Consider the following 17,738-nt stretch of genomic DNA (forward strand, 5'->3'; position numbering starts at 1 on the left):
CGCAACATATAGGGTGATACATTTAAGAAAGTTGTAGCATTAGTAAATTCCTTGGTATATATTGAAATTCCCTCGTATATATATTAAAACACCGAAGAATATTCTTTCAATTCCTGATTCCTTTGTTATAATGTGTTTCCTCGAAGCGGCGTCCTTATTTCAAATAGCTAGAGGACCTTCTTGTGTTTTGTTTGTCCATTTGTTCCAGGAGATTCATGTAAGTACCCCTTTGTTTCATTTTTGTAGTTGGCCCAATCCAATCCCCTTGCTCACTTCACTTATCCACGACCCAACTACTCCAAATAAACCCTGAGAGCCGTTCGCAACAGTTTCGTTTATTTTGCATGTCCTATCTCCACCCCAATAATTTCTGTCCCCAATTTTCAACCCATAGTAATACCCTATGTGGTAGGCAAAATAATTCGTTACAAAGTTAAGAAATTTTTAAGTACGCGTTTTGAATCGCCTTATATATTAAATATTGTTTTACTCTTCTACTCATCTTAAATCAGGCATCTACCAAAAACCATTTGTTGAATTTTACTTCATATTCAACATACACTAAGGTTGTTCGTTCGTAAAATATTCAGGGTTTTTATTAAACTTTTTGCATATAACTTCGTTACAAAGCTGTAAATTTAAGAAGCGAGACGATATTTTTTATACGAACAGCTGCTAAGTTGGAAAAGTTATCAACGTGCCCATAAAGTTCCTAAGTAAAAATAAAAACTGATATAAAAGAAAGATTAAATATTTTCTTTTCCTTCCAAGCTTTATTTAGCGTTTGTAATATTCGGCCGACAACCTAAAACTGTTGCTTAGAACCAAAATTATCGTCATATCCCAGCGAAAATTCACTAACTGACATTTTGTGAAATAAGTCATTATCTACGCCGAGTGAATGAAATTTATTACATATTTCTACTATAAAAGTCAATACTTGCTGAATGTATTACTAAATGGCTATGTTTGAAAATACTAAGCATACAAAAGTGACTTAGTAATTTTTTACATACGAATGGCACTTATTGACTCTTTGAGAATAATGAACTACTGCTGTGTTTGATTTGACATTTCTCTTTCTCAGTTATTGATATGCAGTTAATGAGTGAACACGTACTTAATTATTTTGCTAAAAAAATATTCCTTGGTGACGTTTCTTGTTTGATATTGTTATATTAACTAATTGTTGAAGTTTAATCGTTAAAAATATGAGTTATCCATCCTCAAAACTGGTACAACTTGCCTTGAATGATGTAAGTACAATATAACCTCACTTTTGATATAATACTTGGAATTGGTCTTTAGAACAGAAAAAGTATTTATTGGGTGTATCACATTTAGGATTCAAAAAGGAACTATGAAAGTCCTACTTGTAGGAAAATGGCGCAGTCTAATATAGTTTTAGATGATAATACATCCATGATTTTAAATGAAACGGATGTATGTAACGTGGTAAGTGTGTTCATATTTTATAAACATATATAATTTTTATGTAACTATGATTTAACTACTGTATATATGACAAGTAATCATAATATGTTGACATGCTACAACATGTTGCTGACAGAGCAAATTACGGAAAAGGAAGTCTGTATAATTTACAGTAAGACTGGCTCATTTGATAGTTATGTCAGTGTATGTAAATGATTTATAGTCTAGTTTGAAATTTTGATAAATTTGAACTTAATTTTTCACTGACTTAGGTGAAACCTATTATTTGAAATATCATTGCTGCTGATAATAAATATTTTTAGGATAAATCCGAAGACGAATTCGTTAAAGATAGGGACTGGGTCCAAACTGATATCTTAGAAAGTAGTAATTAGTCTATGAAGTATGAAGAATTAACTAATATAAAAGAAACAAGCGACATCTATAATTCTATTGGGAATAATGATGAGAATACACCTTTAAAGAAAGCGTTTTCCCGATGTAGAAAAGCTGATCCTTCTAAATTGTCAAAAAATATTGAGAAGAAAAATAAGTTTAACAGTTTGCCATATAAAAAAAGGTATAAAGCCAGGAAAGGTCCCACAAGCCAGTTAATTGTCAATCCAGATTGTCAAGAGCAATCAAATGACAATAGCAACAGGTTAATAAACCCAGCAACATCACTTAACATGGTGATTGCTAGCAATACTTCGTTCCAAAAGATATACAAAAAGGCACCTGGAAATCACCCGACAGACTTACAGTAAATATGATAGATCATGTTATTGTAGACTCAGGACACCAATCGAATATAATAAACGTCCGCTCTAGAGAGAGGAAAGAAGAAATTGCTTCTGATCACTACCTGGTCGAAAGTATGTTAGGGCCAGAATCTCAAACATCAAAAAGGGAATAGGTTTTAAACATGAACGATACAATCTAGAAGGACTCATAAGTCCTTCTCATAAGTAAGATAAGAAAAAAAAAAGATACTAAAGCAAATATAAACATCACACTAAACAAAACATGAAAACATAAATGAGGTCATCTATTAAATGGCTTAGGTATTGATCTGTTGATTCTTTTTTAACTTTGTCTACTTCTCTTGTTAACTATTGACTGAGGTTGTTTAATACATTCTTATTCTCAGTCTAGTATTTTTGCCATTTTTTTCTGGCTTTTCTTTTCCTTTGTGCTAATTCCCGTACTTTTTTGGGGCTTTGATTTTTATGGTTTTTCTTAAAATTTGTTTGGCATTATTGGTCCATATCGCTTGTGATATCTTTGTAACAAATTTCTCTGCTTCCTCGTCAAGTTGTTCACTGGTTTTGCCTGATACATCTAGAATAATTGTGTTACTTAGTTCTTGTTGAAAACTGTCTCAATGCGATCCGTTATTTGTTAGGGTAAGGTTATTTTCTTTTAATATAATGTGCTCACTAATTGTTTGGAGTATTAAAGAGTGATCAGAATTGGGACCATACGCTTCTTCTATTTTCTTAAAATTTGTTGCAACTTTTCTTTAAATGAAAAAGATCAATCAAAATGGTGATTGTTATTTCTTATTTATTCATTCAAATCTGCTTAAATTATGAATTTTTCTTTAAATATGTTAAGGAACTGGTCGTAATTTTCTTCTTTTAGATAAATCTTGGTAAAAAAACTGCCCGGATATCTTTAGTCTGTTTACTTTGCCTTTACGTGAATTAGGTTATTTTTTTACCATTACTGCTGATACTTAAATGGCTGTATTCCTATGGAAAACTGTCTAAAGATAACTTTAGTCTACACTCTGGCTTTACGTGCCTTTTAATTAATAATTACATTCTTTTTTTAACACTGCTGCTACTCAAATGGCTGTGTTCCTAGGACGAAGAGTTTGATATATCTGATATCTTCTCAGTTTAATGATATAAATATAGGAGAATTTAAAGTGGAAGAAAATAATGAGAAAGAAGAAATGGCAAAATACATAAAAAAAACGTGAACAATTTTAATAAACCTTCCGCTACCGGAGGGGGGGTACAGATTGTACCCCAAATTCGATTTTTCATGAATAATTTTTAAAAATGTTGGAATTTTGTTTAACTGTTCTAGTTACTTCTTCATTGGGATGTGTAAAAGCATATCCAACCATTTGTTTTCAATTTGACATATTTTTACTATGAAAAGTGTAGCACTGTGCTTGGGGTACATGTTGTACCCCCTCCGTCAACTGCGGTACAGTTCATTGCGGTCGACGCCAATGACTAAACCAGACGTTTTGCGCACGGCACCAAACCTGTTGTTTGCAATAATACACAAATCAGTTCTGTGGATGACTTAGTGCTAACATACCGTTTTAGTTTATCCATTTGTGATTACACGATTTACCGATATGTCGAAAAAAATAAAATTAGACCTTCGGAAAGAACAGGGTCGTGAAACTGCAATGCAGTGGTTAGAGGAAAGTGATGATGATTACCTTTCTGAAAGAGATAGTTTATCGGACGATTCAGAATTAGATGATAATTTAGAAGTAGCGGAATATGAGTCTGAAATTCTGCAGGTAATTTTTATTTTTGTTTTATGTACGATATTTCTATCTTGAGTTTATTATATTTTAGCCATCTGAGAGCGACAGTAATGATTCTGATAAACCAGTTTTGGGGGCAGTAGATTCCATATTTATTTCCAAGAATGGTACAGTTTGGAAAAATCGTCCTTTACGATAAACTAGATGTCGCACAAAAAACTTGCTCGAAAAACCAGGGCTTACAGAAAAATCTAAAAATGTCGCTATTATTAGTGATTGCTTCAAATAATTTGTAGATGAGAAAATTGTAGAGATAATCGTTAAATGTATAAACCAGAAAGCGGAGAAATACTTTCAGGATTGGAATGGGAAAAATCCTAATAAAACAAGAACCTGGTTGCCCACTGATTCAGTGGAAATTTATGCGGTTTTGGGACTCTTGATTACGGCGGGTGCGCTAAAAGCCAATAGGGAACCATCAACCAGTGCACTTTTTGTGGTGTCGAAACCCTTTGTACAGTCGATCTATTTTTCCGGCTGCCATGTTACGCGACCAATTCCTAGATTTAGTTTCACTTATGCGATTCGATGATTTGAACACTAGAGAAGAACGTAGAAGTTCTGACAAACTAGCAACTTTTAGGGAAGTGTTTACAAAGTTTGTAGAACACTGTAGTGCCACTCTCATCTAACTGCTGATGAACAACTTGTAAGTTTTACAGGTTTGTGTCCATTTAGAGTCTACATTAAATCAAAACCAGCCAAGTATGGCATCAAAATATGGGCTCTAGTTGATGCAACAATTACCTATGCTGCTAACCTTCAGATTTATACTGGAAAAGATGGTAACAAACCAGAAAAAGACCAGGGCAAAAGAGTAGTACTTGATTTGATCTTATTTCTAAAAACTGGTTATGGCATCACTACTGATAATTTCTTTACCAGTGTTCCCTTGGCAAAACAACTCCTAGATCGACAAATAACATTATGTGAAACACTTCGAAAAAAACAAGCAGGATATCCCTCCAGCCCTACTACCCAATATTTCTAGACAAGAAAAGTCCTTAGCTTTTGCCTTTACTGAGGAAATAACACTGGCGTTTTACGCTCCTAAAAAGAATAAGGCAGTAATTTTATTGAATACAGAACATAACGACGATAAAATTAGTGGAGAAGAGACGGACTATAAGCCAGACATAATCTCGCATTACAATTCTACAAAAGGTGCCGTAGATACTATGGATAAGATGGTAAATGAATATTCTTGTAAAAGAGCCTCTAAGAGATGGCCATTTGTTTTGTTTCAAAATCTTCTAGACATTGCAGGTCTGAATGCATACGTACTGTGGACGACAAAGAATTCCATTCGTGCGTATGAAGCTTCTCACAGACGCAGAGAATTCTTACAAAACCTGGGTCAAGAACTTATAAAGCCCCATGTCGATAGGCGACTACAAAGTCCACAAAAATTCCATAAGCGAATTATAAACGCGATGTACGAATTATGCCCACCGCCACCAAGGGAGAATCGCGAAAACGACTCCACCATCTTGAAATCTTCAGGGCGATGTTTACTTTGTCCACGCAAGAAGGACCGCAAAAGCAGAAAAACGTGCAATTCTTGTAAATTCTTTGTTTGTGCTGAACATCAAACAACCACAACAATTCAAACAATAATATGTACAAAATGTAAAGCTAATCAAAAAAACGATAATTAATTTTTTCAAGACACCATATATTTTTTTATTGTTACTTATATTCAATAAAAATACTTGCATTTGTTTTAATTATGTTTTAACTAAAATTATTGCATTATGTTAATATTTAATCTATAAAAATGCATGGGGTACATAATGTACCCCCTCCGGCAACTACAAAACAACTTGACCCTTCGGTAGCGAAAGGTTAATACACGTCTGCGTAGACATCAACAAAAAAATAGAAATATATAGCATAAAAATAATATTTCCACGCCACTGCATTCGGATAAAAATATATTTCAGTTGCAAGTGTCGTAAAGAAGGTTAATCTCGTATTCGTAATCTCGTATTATATTATATAACGATTTTATTAATTTTTGAAGACTCACGGAAAATTCCACAAGGTTATTGCAGTTACCAGTGGCGTGTTAATCCTTTCGATATTGCTGTCGTAAAAGTACGATTTTCATTTGCAGCTTTGATAAGCGAGCGCCGTACTATTACGCAAATTAATCTCCATCGTTCAGGTTCTGTCACCGTACATATTTACATCTTTGAAGAGCTATAATCGTAATAGTACGTTCTACATAGAGGTAGAGAAGTGGATAAAAGAGGGTAGAATCTTGAAATGGCATAGAAAATAAATAAGGACAAACAAAAGGAAACTAAAATAAATACCATTCAAAAGAAATAAACATTACAGGAGTAAAACATATGTCATACTGATAACTGTATACATTGCTGTATAACATTGATTATATTAAGTGTTTTAAACATTTTTAACCCGTATTTCCTGATTTGTCTAAATTTTATTTAAAATATATGCTGTTAAATTAAAAAATCTTTAACTATCATAAATTTCAAAGATTACATCTGGATACGCCACTGAAAAGCGATATTAAATATATGACAAAGCAGTTATACTTACGTCATTTTCTAGTAAATTGAACATTCCCATTTGAGCAAGTTGTAGGGATTCAGCGAACTTCTCCTCCGCCATTCTAATCTCGTCATCTGGAATATTTGATCCTGTTATGTAGAGTAACAGGCCAAACATGCGGAATTAATTCATGCTCTAAACAAATGCCTTAAAATCTAAAATTCTAATGACAATAACAAGTAATATAAGGGCACAGGATTGGTTGCTACGGCGAAATAAAGGTTTTTGATGGTTTGTTTTCAGGCAAAAAACTGATAACATTCCCGGAATTAAAACGCAACTGAACAAAAATCTTTCAATCAAAAATCAATTAACGTTTTATTAGAAAAAAACATTTTTTAATATTTACTTGAAAGCAAATACTAAGCCGAGCTCAAAAAGGGAAAACACTTTTATGTCAGTTGAAATATTTTCATGAACGTGGTATTTAGAAAATTTTTCAGGTAGTGGTAAATTGCGTATTTTTTATTTTGCACATGGTTCTACATTACTAGATTTACAATAGAATATTCGGTCCAAATAATGCCGAATTTAAGAAATGTAGCATTGGAAAACACAATCTTTTGAAAAACGTTTCCAGTGATTTTATTTTTATTGCCCTTTTTTGATCAAGACCTTCCGTAGCCCAGTTGAAGAAGTTTGATATCAATTTTGTCCACGGTTTCTTCGATTGTATCACTTTCGATGATGATTTTTTTTGCGACTGTTATCCTTTATTTTGAATAAATACTCTTCTGGTAAGTTCATCACCTCTGTCCTGGATTGTCTTCCCCCAATTCGTCATTGTAAATAATATAAGGAATTAAAAACCTTTCTACCATAAGGATTAATTTACTTCTTAACAAAGTTATCCCCCTTTCTTTGCGGTTTTGTATCAACATCTTTGAGTCTGTTCATGTCACTCCTCTTCTCTCCAATATATTATTTCCGATTACTTCAGTCCATGTCTGTCGTCGTATTCTTTTTTTTAATATACGGGCCATAGGAAACTCAATGGGAAATTCTAAATTGTTGAATTCCTGCTTCCCTAACTATTTTATATCAAAAGTCATAAGAAACTATTTGTAGAGAACTGAAATCTGTATTAAAAATGAACGTTAAAATTGTTCTAAGAATTAAACATACTCCAACATTTTGTAAAAATATAATACATTTTTCAGGCCACCCCTAAAAGTCAGGCCGCACGTAGTGCAAGAATGTGTATGACGTGTTGTGTTTGATCATGTTGATGTAAGATGTTTGACAATATTTGAATTGTCAATATTTTTATTTTATGATTAAATTATAAACAATAAATTTTACTAAATACTACTACTACTGAACAATAAATATTACTTTGTAAACAATAAATTATGCTGTTTATAAAGCAATAAAGTTAAAGAAATAAACTCAGTTGACGAAAAATCGCAATAACGTTGTATTCAGGCAATAGTGCGAGCACTGTCAGATCTTTATTTAACGTAAGATATTCTAATACACTCCAATTCAATTCTAGGTTATACAACAATTCAAAGAATTTCAATATAGTTTTACTGTGATCCTTATTCCTCAAAATAATTTATGATAAAACAATTGTTCAAAAAATTCGTCATTTTGTATTAAATAGTATCCCAATCGATTGCAAAATTCTCATCTAGCATCAGCCAGAACGCGTGGCATTATGTTTAGACACCCTTCAATAATTCGCATTTTAATGCTTCAATATCTGTAAATTTTTGGTCAGAATATATTTTTGATTTTGCATGCCCCCAGATAAAATAATCGTTTGGAGCTAGATCTACCGATTTCGCAGGCCACTTAATGTTACAGTTAGGTCCAATCAAACAATTATTAAAGCTGTTTTTAGGAAATTCCTTAACCTCCCAGTTATTGTGCACAGGTCATCCATCCATTTGAAACCAAATTTCTTCATCTGGAGCTATTTCTGCAAGTTTTGTTAAAACCTCTTCTTGTATCAAGTCTAAAAACTTTTTTGAATTTAAATTTTCCTCATAAAAAAATGGTCCACTAATATTCTGTCTAAATATTCCTAACCAAACATTTATTTGTCGACGATATTGGGTTTGGCTTTCAATAATATCTTCAGGCTTTCTTGTCGATCAAATCCTATGATTTTGAACATTTGGTTCATTATTTGATGTAAATGTACATTCGTCTACTGGGATATCTTACGTTAAATAAAGAACTGACAATTCGCGCACTATTGCCTGAATAAAACATTTTTATTATCGCTATTTTCTCCTCAACTGAGTACATTTTTTAATCAACTGAGTGTTTTTTAAACAATAAATCACAAAATAAAAATTTTGTTATCTGGGTGTAAACTTAAATGAACAGTGGGACCAAACGACGGAAATTAACATAAGGATCGAGAAGGCAAGATCAGCTTTCGTCAAAATGAAAAAAATCTTTAACAGCCACGATATAAAATTGGAAATAAAAGTTCGTTTACTAAAATGCTACGTATTCTTCGTTCTTTTATATGGCGTGGAGTCATGGACCTTAACTGAAGCATCACTAAATAGACTCGAAGCATTTGACATGTGGTGCTATAGATGAATGTTGAGGATTTCCTGGATAGGCAGAGTTACCAACGAAGAAGTACTACATAGAATGGGTAAAGAGCGCGAACTAGTCGTAACCATAAAACGTCGCAAACTAGAATACCGGGGCCATATAATGCGCAATGAACAACGATATGACCTACTCCAGACCATACTTCAAGGTAAAGTGCATGGGAAAAGATGTCCAGGACGAAGAAGAATATCCTGGCTGCATAACCTGCGAAAATGGTTTAACTTAACCACTACCGGACTTTTCAGGACAGCAGTCAACAAAGTCAGAATAGCCATGTTAGTGTCCAACATCCGTAACAGATAGGCACCATAAGAAGAATAAATAGTTTCCCATGACTCTTGGTGTAAAATAATTAGGGAAGCAGGAATTCAACAATTTAGAATTTTCCATTGAGTTTCCTATGGCCCGTTTGACGATACACCATCCGGTATATACACTACTTAGAAAACTTTTACTGTTATATTCAGTGTTATTTCTTTTCTGCATATAATTTTTTTTTTCATTGTATGATACAGTTGTAAGAGTTTCATACATATACTCGTACATAGCAAAGTCAACTCTCGGTAGTTATAACATTCTCTCCTATCTCTTTTCTTTCTCTAATATTTTGATCCTTCCATATTTTATTCATTATTTTTAGTAATATTTGTTCTCCATTTTTCCCATATTTCTTCTAAATTCTGGTGTTATGCTATCCACTCCAGCTGCTTTTCAATATTTCAACGTTTTTTATGTATCAATTCTATTCAACAAATCTATTCTATTTTTTGCGACTTTCTGCACACATAAACAACGTTGTAATCAGGTTTGATACAGTTTAATGAGTTGGATATCCTCCAATGGACGGGCATTTTAAAAACCTTTCCAAACATTTCTAATTTGTGTGTATTTGTCCCATAAGAAGTTGGAAATATTGGTTTTTTTAATTGTTTGCAGAAGAAATAAGGACTTTTGGTTATGAACATTTATTCTGTGCCATTGGTATTATTTTTTTCATGAATTTATGAGGTAAGACGATCAAAGTATTAAGATATTTACTACCAATGTTCATTTTTTACTGTATTTTGTTGTTGTTTTTATCAGGGTTATTTCAAAATAAATCAATAAATCATTAAATTTATTTACGAAGTTGAAAAATGTTTGATTTAATGTTTTATTCTTTTTTCGTTGCCAGTGATTTTATTATACTAAAGATTTCTCTAAAACTTCATTTTCTCGTAGTTTAAGTTGTAATACAACATTCTGCTGAAACCTTTCTATCAAATTACCATAATGAGTGTTAAAAAAATGTTTTTTGAATGTTGTAATAGTTTTTGAGTTTATTTTTTGGGCATATAATTTCTAGTAAACATGTGTTGAAGATATCCAATATTACCGAACTTTTCAGTAATGACAAAACTACTATTAACTATTTAAACTACGAGAAAACAAATATATTTAGTCTTTTAGGCGATAAAATCACTAGCACTTCTTAGTTACTGCTTCTATAGAAATTGTTTATAGTTATTTGCCTGATAATACATTTTTTTATATTTTTAATTGTAAATGTACATGAAAAATAAAAAAAATACAAATAAATAATGTACGGTAGAGACTAGTTATGACAGTGTAAAACACTAATGACATAGGACGGTCGAAAACTGATAAAAATTGACATAAAACAGTTTGGCTCATAAAACACTGCTTACGTTATTATATTTCCAATAAAGCAATTAACTTAGTATAACAAAGCAATAAGCCGAACAGGTGCTGCACGCTTTGATGTTAAATATTAAAATACAAAATGGGTCTATGATTCCTCAAACGAAGTTAAAAGGGAATACAGAGAATGGATTTTTAATAAGTTATCATATAATATTATGCCATATACCATTGTATACCATAGTTTAAAAAAAATACAATAAAGTAAAAATGTCTGATGTATAGTGTATATCTATTAAAACAATTATCCAAAAGGATTAAAAATTTCAGAACGTTTTCACCTTATCAGACCATCATCAGTGAAAACCAAAAGTAAGTATTTCCACGTTAAAATAATTAACCCAAAAAAAGTTAAAATTTTTACTTTTAATTTTAAAAATGCGGTAAATACTTTTTTGAAAACGATTTCCGGAGATTTTAGTCAGTTAAAAATAGTTTTTCATTACAACCAACAATTGTGGCTTAATCCAATATAAACATAATATTTAAATTATGCATGCCACAAGAAAGTAATTTCAGAACCTTGCCAAATTTATTTCTCTTTAATCTGTCTTTCCATTCCCCTAGATCGTCTTCTTCATTCGGCTGAAATATGCTTTTCAGATGTTCTGCAAAATGTTCAGCTTTTTTTCATTAAGTCTAACCTAGTTACCGTCTATTCTTATTGAAGGAATATAAATGACAGGTCTCTTAAGATTCTTAATAGTTTTCCATGGCGAATAGTCAGTGGTTACTTATTGGACTCCAATTAATTTACTTATATTCTTGTGATTTTCTGCTTTACCAGCCCACTATATGGTTTGTTGCCAACTACGTCGTAGTTTTCTATTTTCGAAAATTTTATCCCTTATTTTTTTTTGATAATTTCTTCCTTTTCTTTAGATTAACCTCATCAGTACTCAGTTCTCTCATTTTTAATGGAATTCAAACGTCTCTCCCAATTCTTCTTTAAAGCTTATTCGGTCATTCGTTCTACTTTTTATTATTAAGTTTATTCAGTCAGCCGTATAATAACGACTAGGGTCTTATTTATTGCTAAACCGGTTAAAACTGATTTTACCCTTGCTTAATCGTTCCGACCAATCAGTCGCTCATCCTTTCTTCTGAAGGCTCTAGAGAGATTGTTGGACCGGTTCACACGTTGGAAAACTTAGGGGCAGCCCTTTGCATGCACGTCAATATGCCTACCTACCAGGTTGGGAAGTCTTGTGAGACGCTCCACCCTGGATTAGCTTGTTTCCAGGGTGGAACGGGTGTTAAATGGGAAGCAATACAGCCTGGGTATCTTTATAGTTGAGGGCGCCTTTGGTTGCGCTACTTTTGATTCCATGTGTGATGCTGCAGAAATGCCATTGGGTTGGCAGCAGCTTGGTCAGGTGGATCTGGGTACCGCTTTCTCAGCGGCAGAAAGCTGAAACCTAAACAATTGTTGCGTTTGGATGTTGGCATCTCTTGCTTGCCCTCAGGGGGGAGTTTTGTCCCCCTTGCTTTGGTGCCTGGTGGTTGGCGGCCTTCTTCAGCAACTATCTGAACAAGGTTTACACGCGCAAGTCTACGTCGATGACGATGAACGATGTCGCTCAGGTGAGCCTCGGGCTCGTTGAGGAATGGTGCAAGAAGCAGCAACTCGGGGTTAATCCTGAGAAGACTACTGTGGTTCCGTTCACTCGGAGAAGGGCCATCGGGCCAAGGTGAAGAAGGCCGCTGCAGCTTTCTGAGTGTACAGTAGAACTTACGGAGCCAAATGGGGTCTGCAGCCGAAAATTCTACATTGGAAGTACCAATCCATGATAAAATCTATACTTACGTATGCTGCCATTGTGTGGGGCTCTGGGCTAGACTGGTTTCACCTAATGCTCAGTTAACTCACCTCCAGCAGTTGGCATCTCAGGAGCCATGAGGACCACTCCCACAGCGGCTCTTGAAGCTCCGCTGGATTTACCTCCTCCACATGTTATTGTAGACCACGAAGCCATAATGGCAGCCTATTGTCTTAACTGCTCTGGATACTGATTGGGCATGAATGGGCGGATAGGCCATGGTGACATTTTGAGATAGACCCTCGATTGTTGTCCTGTACTCTCTATGGTACAGGACAGCATGGACCCCAATTTGAGTTCTCAATTCAATTTTCTGACCGGGATCAGTGGATAAAACAAGAGCATGCACTTATCTGTCGAATGGGGCTCATCTAGTTCACGGATGGGTCCAGAATGGTCGAGCGGGCAAGTGCTGGAGTATATGGTATCGTGATCGGATTTGAATCTGGCCAGGCTCTCGGCTCCCATGCATCAATCTTTCAGCCCGAGATCTTTGCGATACTGTATGTGCTCAGAAAATAATAGATAGGGCTTGCTCAGGCAGGACCATCTCTATCTGATCTGACTGTCAAGAAGCGCTAAGAGCTTTAGTATTACAATTGTAATCCAAGTATTCTTTGTATATTTCTAGTTTAATATTATACTTTGGTGGAGAGTATACTGCTGGTACTTTTGTGTAATATTTTTTCAATTTAATATATATCAGAATAAGAGATATTTACTAATAAAGATATTTACTAATAAAAAACTACATTTGTTATAACTCAGACACTATCCTAACTTTCCTATTCTTCCTTTTCTTTTATTGTTGTTCTAGTATTGACCAAAGCATGCAAATGTCCAGCGGCTAACCATTGCTAATTATATATCAGCTACCTCTTTTCCGACTACAGCCACCGGAATAAGAAAAGGTACCAACTTTGTACAAATTGTATCAATTAGCCATAATAGAGGACTCATTTATTCTTTAGACAAGGATATTTTCTTATAACTCCCCTCTTCTCACCACATTATTTTCTTTTATTGTAACTTATTATTATTCGATTGTAAAGTTCTTTCCAAAATAGACTACCGGTCGCCTGATATTGTTCACTCATATAGTGCATATGTTTATATAATAAACATTCCTTATTTAGCAACCAAAGTCCTCATGGCTTTGACTGTACAATGATGTAGAAGCAACTTAGTCTGGCAGTGGTGCAACTGTCCAATTGGTTGAGTTGAGCACCCGTGGGTACCACAGTATGCCGTATAACATTAACCAGGCGTAAAGCATCTACCAAGCGGTCCGAATCCTTTTGTGCGCTAGCATGAGTTTGTTTTGTTAGAAGCAAAATAGGAAACAGTCTATCCAGTTCTTCTCAGCATTCCCACACTAGCTAAGAGTCTACCTTAGGACTCCTAAGAGCCCCATAGACCCTTCACTATCTGCCAACTGTCTTCCTCTACCTTTGAAAAGGTCCAGTCGCAAGTGCTGTATCCTTAATGTAGCTAATTAGAGGTAACTGACATGTGAAAGATTTGAGATCCACATGATGAAAAATGTTTGCTCCTCACACTGTATCATAAGCTGCTGTGAGGTCTTCACAAATGTTTTGGGGCGATTTTGAAAAATTCTCTGTAAGATTTTAACAGCGACTCTGTTATACACTAACAATGTTCCCCCTTCCATTAAATTTAATTCGTATATTTATTAAAACATATTTATCGTGTATGGACACTTTTACTAATGGTTCTTATTTATACAATTTATTGACAAACCTACAAAAAAATTCTAAATAACAATTATTTAATTATATAAAAATGAATTTCTGTTGGTTAAAATGAAAAGCGACTCCAATTTACGCATTCTTCCGCGTTCAATTTACTCGTTATTAAAAAAAGAGACAAAAATAGATTGAGTTAGCTCCCGACGGAAATTCCCCTTATTTTTTAATTCCCGATGCTGACAACTTCTACGTGTTTGCCATGAAAACTGAAAAATGTTTTAAGAGCCACACTGTTACAATGTTTCACAAATTGACACTATAGGAAATACCAGGGACAAATAAAATTTACTAAACATACCATGAGATGTTCCTTGCGTTTTTATAGGGCTGGAATAAGGACTTAAAGCCCCTTTAGTTGCTACAAACCATGCTTATTATAGTAACATGCTTTGTGTGTCATATGGATAGTGTTTTTTGTGACGCGATAAAAGAAAAATGTCTGTAAATAATTCTTTGCCAATTACATCATGAACATGTCTGTGACGATGGAGTGTGTTTAGTTTTAAAATATATATTGCATATTAAATTTAAAATTAAATATTCCAATTTTTTTTGTGGAATAAATACAGTTAGTAGTGTACTTTTCTTTGGTATTATTAATAAAACAAAAAAATTGGGTCTAAATAAAGTGGAGTGAACAGTTAGAGGATTGGATGCAAATAATATGTGGTGTGTCCCATTTAGATTTGAAACACCCCTGTAAATTTGAAATTATTAATCGATTGGGACGTTTTATTTAAATTCCAAGCAGTAAAAGATGTACAAACAAAATTTACAACGATTATTTAAATTTTCCGAACTTCCTGTACATTTACATTAAGTTCTTCATTTGTGGTCATTTCTAGTGTTTCCGGTTCTAGCGTCGTTTGTTCTTCCTCTGCATAGAGCTTTTTTAGGTAGTCAATCCACGTATCCTTTTCTATGTGTTTTGGTTCTATTAGTTCCTTTACCTCCGTTCTTTGACCTCTTATGAAGCGCCATATTTCCTTTTGCAGACTGTAAAAATCATGTTCCATTTCTTTCGAAATGCGTTCCCAGTGATAATTTTTTTTATATTTCTATAATAATGTTTTCCTCTCTGTCTAGCAGCATGTTTTGGTTATTCCCTTTTATTATTCCAGCTCCTTCATTGACTATTTTATGCCGACTTTTAACCGTCTATATTTAGTTATTCATAGCTATTTTAAGGCACTCTAAATCCAATGGCGTACTAATTAAAAAGCATAAAAAAGCTTCTGCCATTAAAAAAATTGATCCAAATCGTTTAATAACTTCAAATCTTACAGGTGTTTCCAAACTAAATGGGTCACGCTGTATATTAGTGTTCATAAAAAAGGACCACGTAACGAGAAACGTATGCTTTGTTAAAATAGTAGTCTATCTGTGAAAAATAATATTCACATAAAAATCTTATACAGATTTTTGAAGGTTATAACGGATATATGAGAGATAGCTGATTACAAATCTTTGAAGACGCAGCATTTTTTGCCTATAAAACGTTTCTTATAGTCTATTTTTTAGCAACAACAACTATTTTTGTAGTTATTTATAAATGTTACTAACTTTGTTCTTTGCACAATGAAATGTAATATAACTACTGGAAATTATATGGCAATTAATGAGTTATTGAAGGTTGCTAAATCTCAGCTAGATCGATCAAATAGTTTGTAAGTTATTTAACTTGTTTATTCCAGAGATCACCTCTAAAGTCTCTAATATATCTTAAAATTGAAGTCTCATCGATTGCGATTTGTTTAATACTTCTAGAGTCATCGTTTGGGTAATATAGTTGTTTAAATAATAGCTCCAAATAAAGAACTTTTTACAATTTTTTTACCTTTATTTGAACCATTTTTTTTCTAAAGTATATGAGAACCGTTTTATAGGAAAAAGGATTGTTTCACTTTTTATGATTGTGTAAAAAAACAAAGCAAAATCAGCTGTATGTCTTCAAGAATTTGTCATTAGCTATCTCATATACCTTTTATAGCCTTCAAAAACCTGTATAAAATTTTTTCAGACTTCACCAGCCTTCAAACGTCACTTGAAATTTAACCTCAATAGGATAATTAATTTACAGGTTACAGTGATTTTCGAAAAAGAAAAACATTTGAATCTTGTGAATCTTCAATTGTAAAAAAACACAAATATGATAACATGATTTTGACTTCTCTATTTATAGTAGTCTTAGTTTTTACTGTTTGCTCAACGAACCCATTGGAGGTGTCTGCATTTGAAAATTTCGAATACTATTGAAAACATTTAGGAGATGTTGTTTAACAACTGAAACAGTCATAAGAGTTGTGTGAGATTAAAATTAATGCGGGATAACCACAAATAAGTTATTTATGATATATTTATATAGGGCAAAAGAAAACACGGTCGCAATAAGAGTTAATGACCACAAAAATTACAAAAACCAACCGATTTAATAAGAACAGCTAGAAATAGAGAACAAATCCACCAACACTCTTGCCCATGTCTCAATATAGGAGGCAGGATAAGAGCAAAATATTTTAACGAGTAAGATATTTTTTTCATTGCCATTAAAATTAGTTAAATTTTGAAAACTAAACTTAGAGTATTTATACGACTTTTGAAAGGATTTTTTTATGCAATAACGTTCCTGGTAACAACTTTTAATAGAAAAATTTCAAACGAAAACAAAAATTGCTTAGTACAATTCATTATTGAATATTTTGCTATATATTAATTAGTTGAAAATAGAATTATTTTTTTGCATGATGTAAATACTACAAACGTTTTATTATTTCTACATGTTCAAATTTATTCGTAGAAATTCAGTATTCATTTTCCAATTTTGATTTTATATCGCAAAATTAAAACGGATTATGTGCAAAAAGGGTATCAATAATGTGTATGTATGTCCGTATGTTATGTGTTTATACATTATTCGATAATTATGCGTTTGAATCGTAAACTGCATCTAAATTAAATTATACGAATCAATCATATGGAAAAACATCACGAATATTAACGAGGGAAATTATTTATCAAAATTTAATTGGAAACAGCTTCAAAAAAATGTTAATATAGTTATATACAGAGTGAGTTATAACTATTGGAAACGACTAGGATTAAGTTATTTAACTTATTATTTATTCTACGCTAAACAAAAAACTTTATACTCTGATTATCTTCATATATATTTTCCTGTCTCTGGTCATGGAATAATTCCTCTATATATTCTTTCCATCTTTCTAATTTTTGTTCTGTCTCCACTAAAATGTTTCCTTGTTTGTCCAATAATATGCTTGAGGT

At 33.0% G+C, this 17,738-nt stretch overlaps 1 protein-coding gene across 7 annotated transcripts in view; it reads right to left on the minus strand.

Annotated features, from left to right (window-relative positions):
• Positions 1–17,738, minus strand: part of EndoA (SH3 domain containing GRB2 like, endophilin-A) — a 254,127-nt gene that overhangs the window by 56,746 nt on the left and 179,643 nt on the right. For 5 of the 7 annotated variants that reach the window (XM_072546093.1, XM_072546092.1, XM_072546087.1 and 2 more), the window contains one exon: positions 6,578–6,678. In XM_072546093.1, coding sequence (XP_072402194.1) covers positions 6,578–6,678 — 101 coding nt within the window. The remainder of the gene's footprint in view (positions 1–6,577; positions 6,679–17,738) is intronic. The other 2 variants (XM_072546091.1, XM_072546090.1) reach the window with 1 other exon arrangement.

This window comes from Diabrotica undecimpunctata, chromosome 10 (genome assembly GCF_040954645.1).
Source record: "Diabrotica undecimpunctata isolate CICGRU chromosome 10, icDiaUnde3, whole genome shotgun sequence".
Taxonomy (NCBI): domain Eukaryota; kingdom Metazoa; phylum Arthropoda; class Insecta; order Coleoptera; family Chrysomelidae; genus Diabrotica; species Diabrotica undecimpunctata.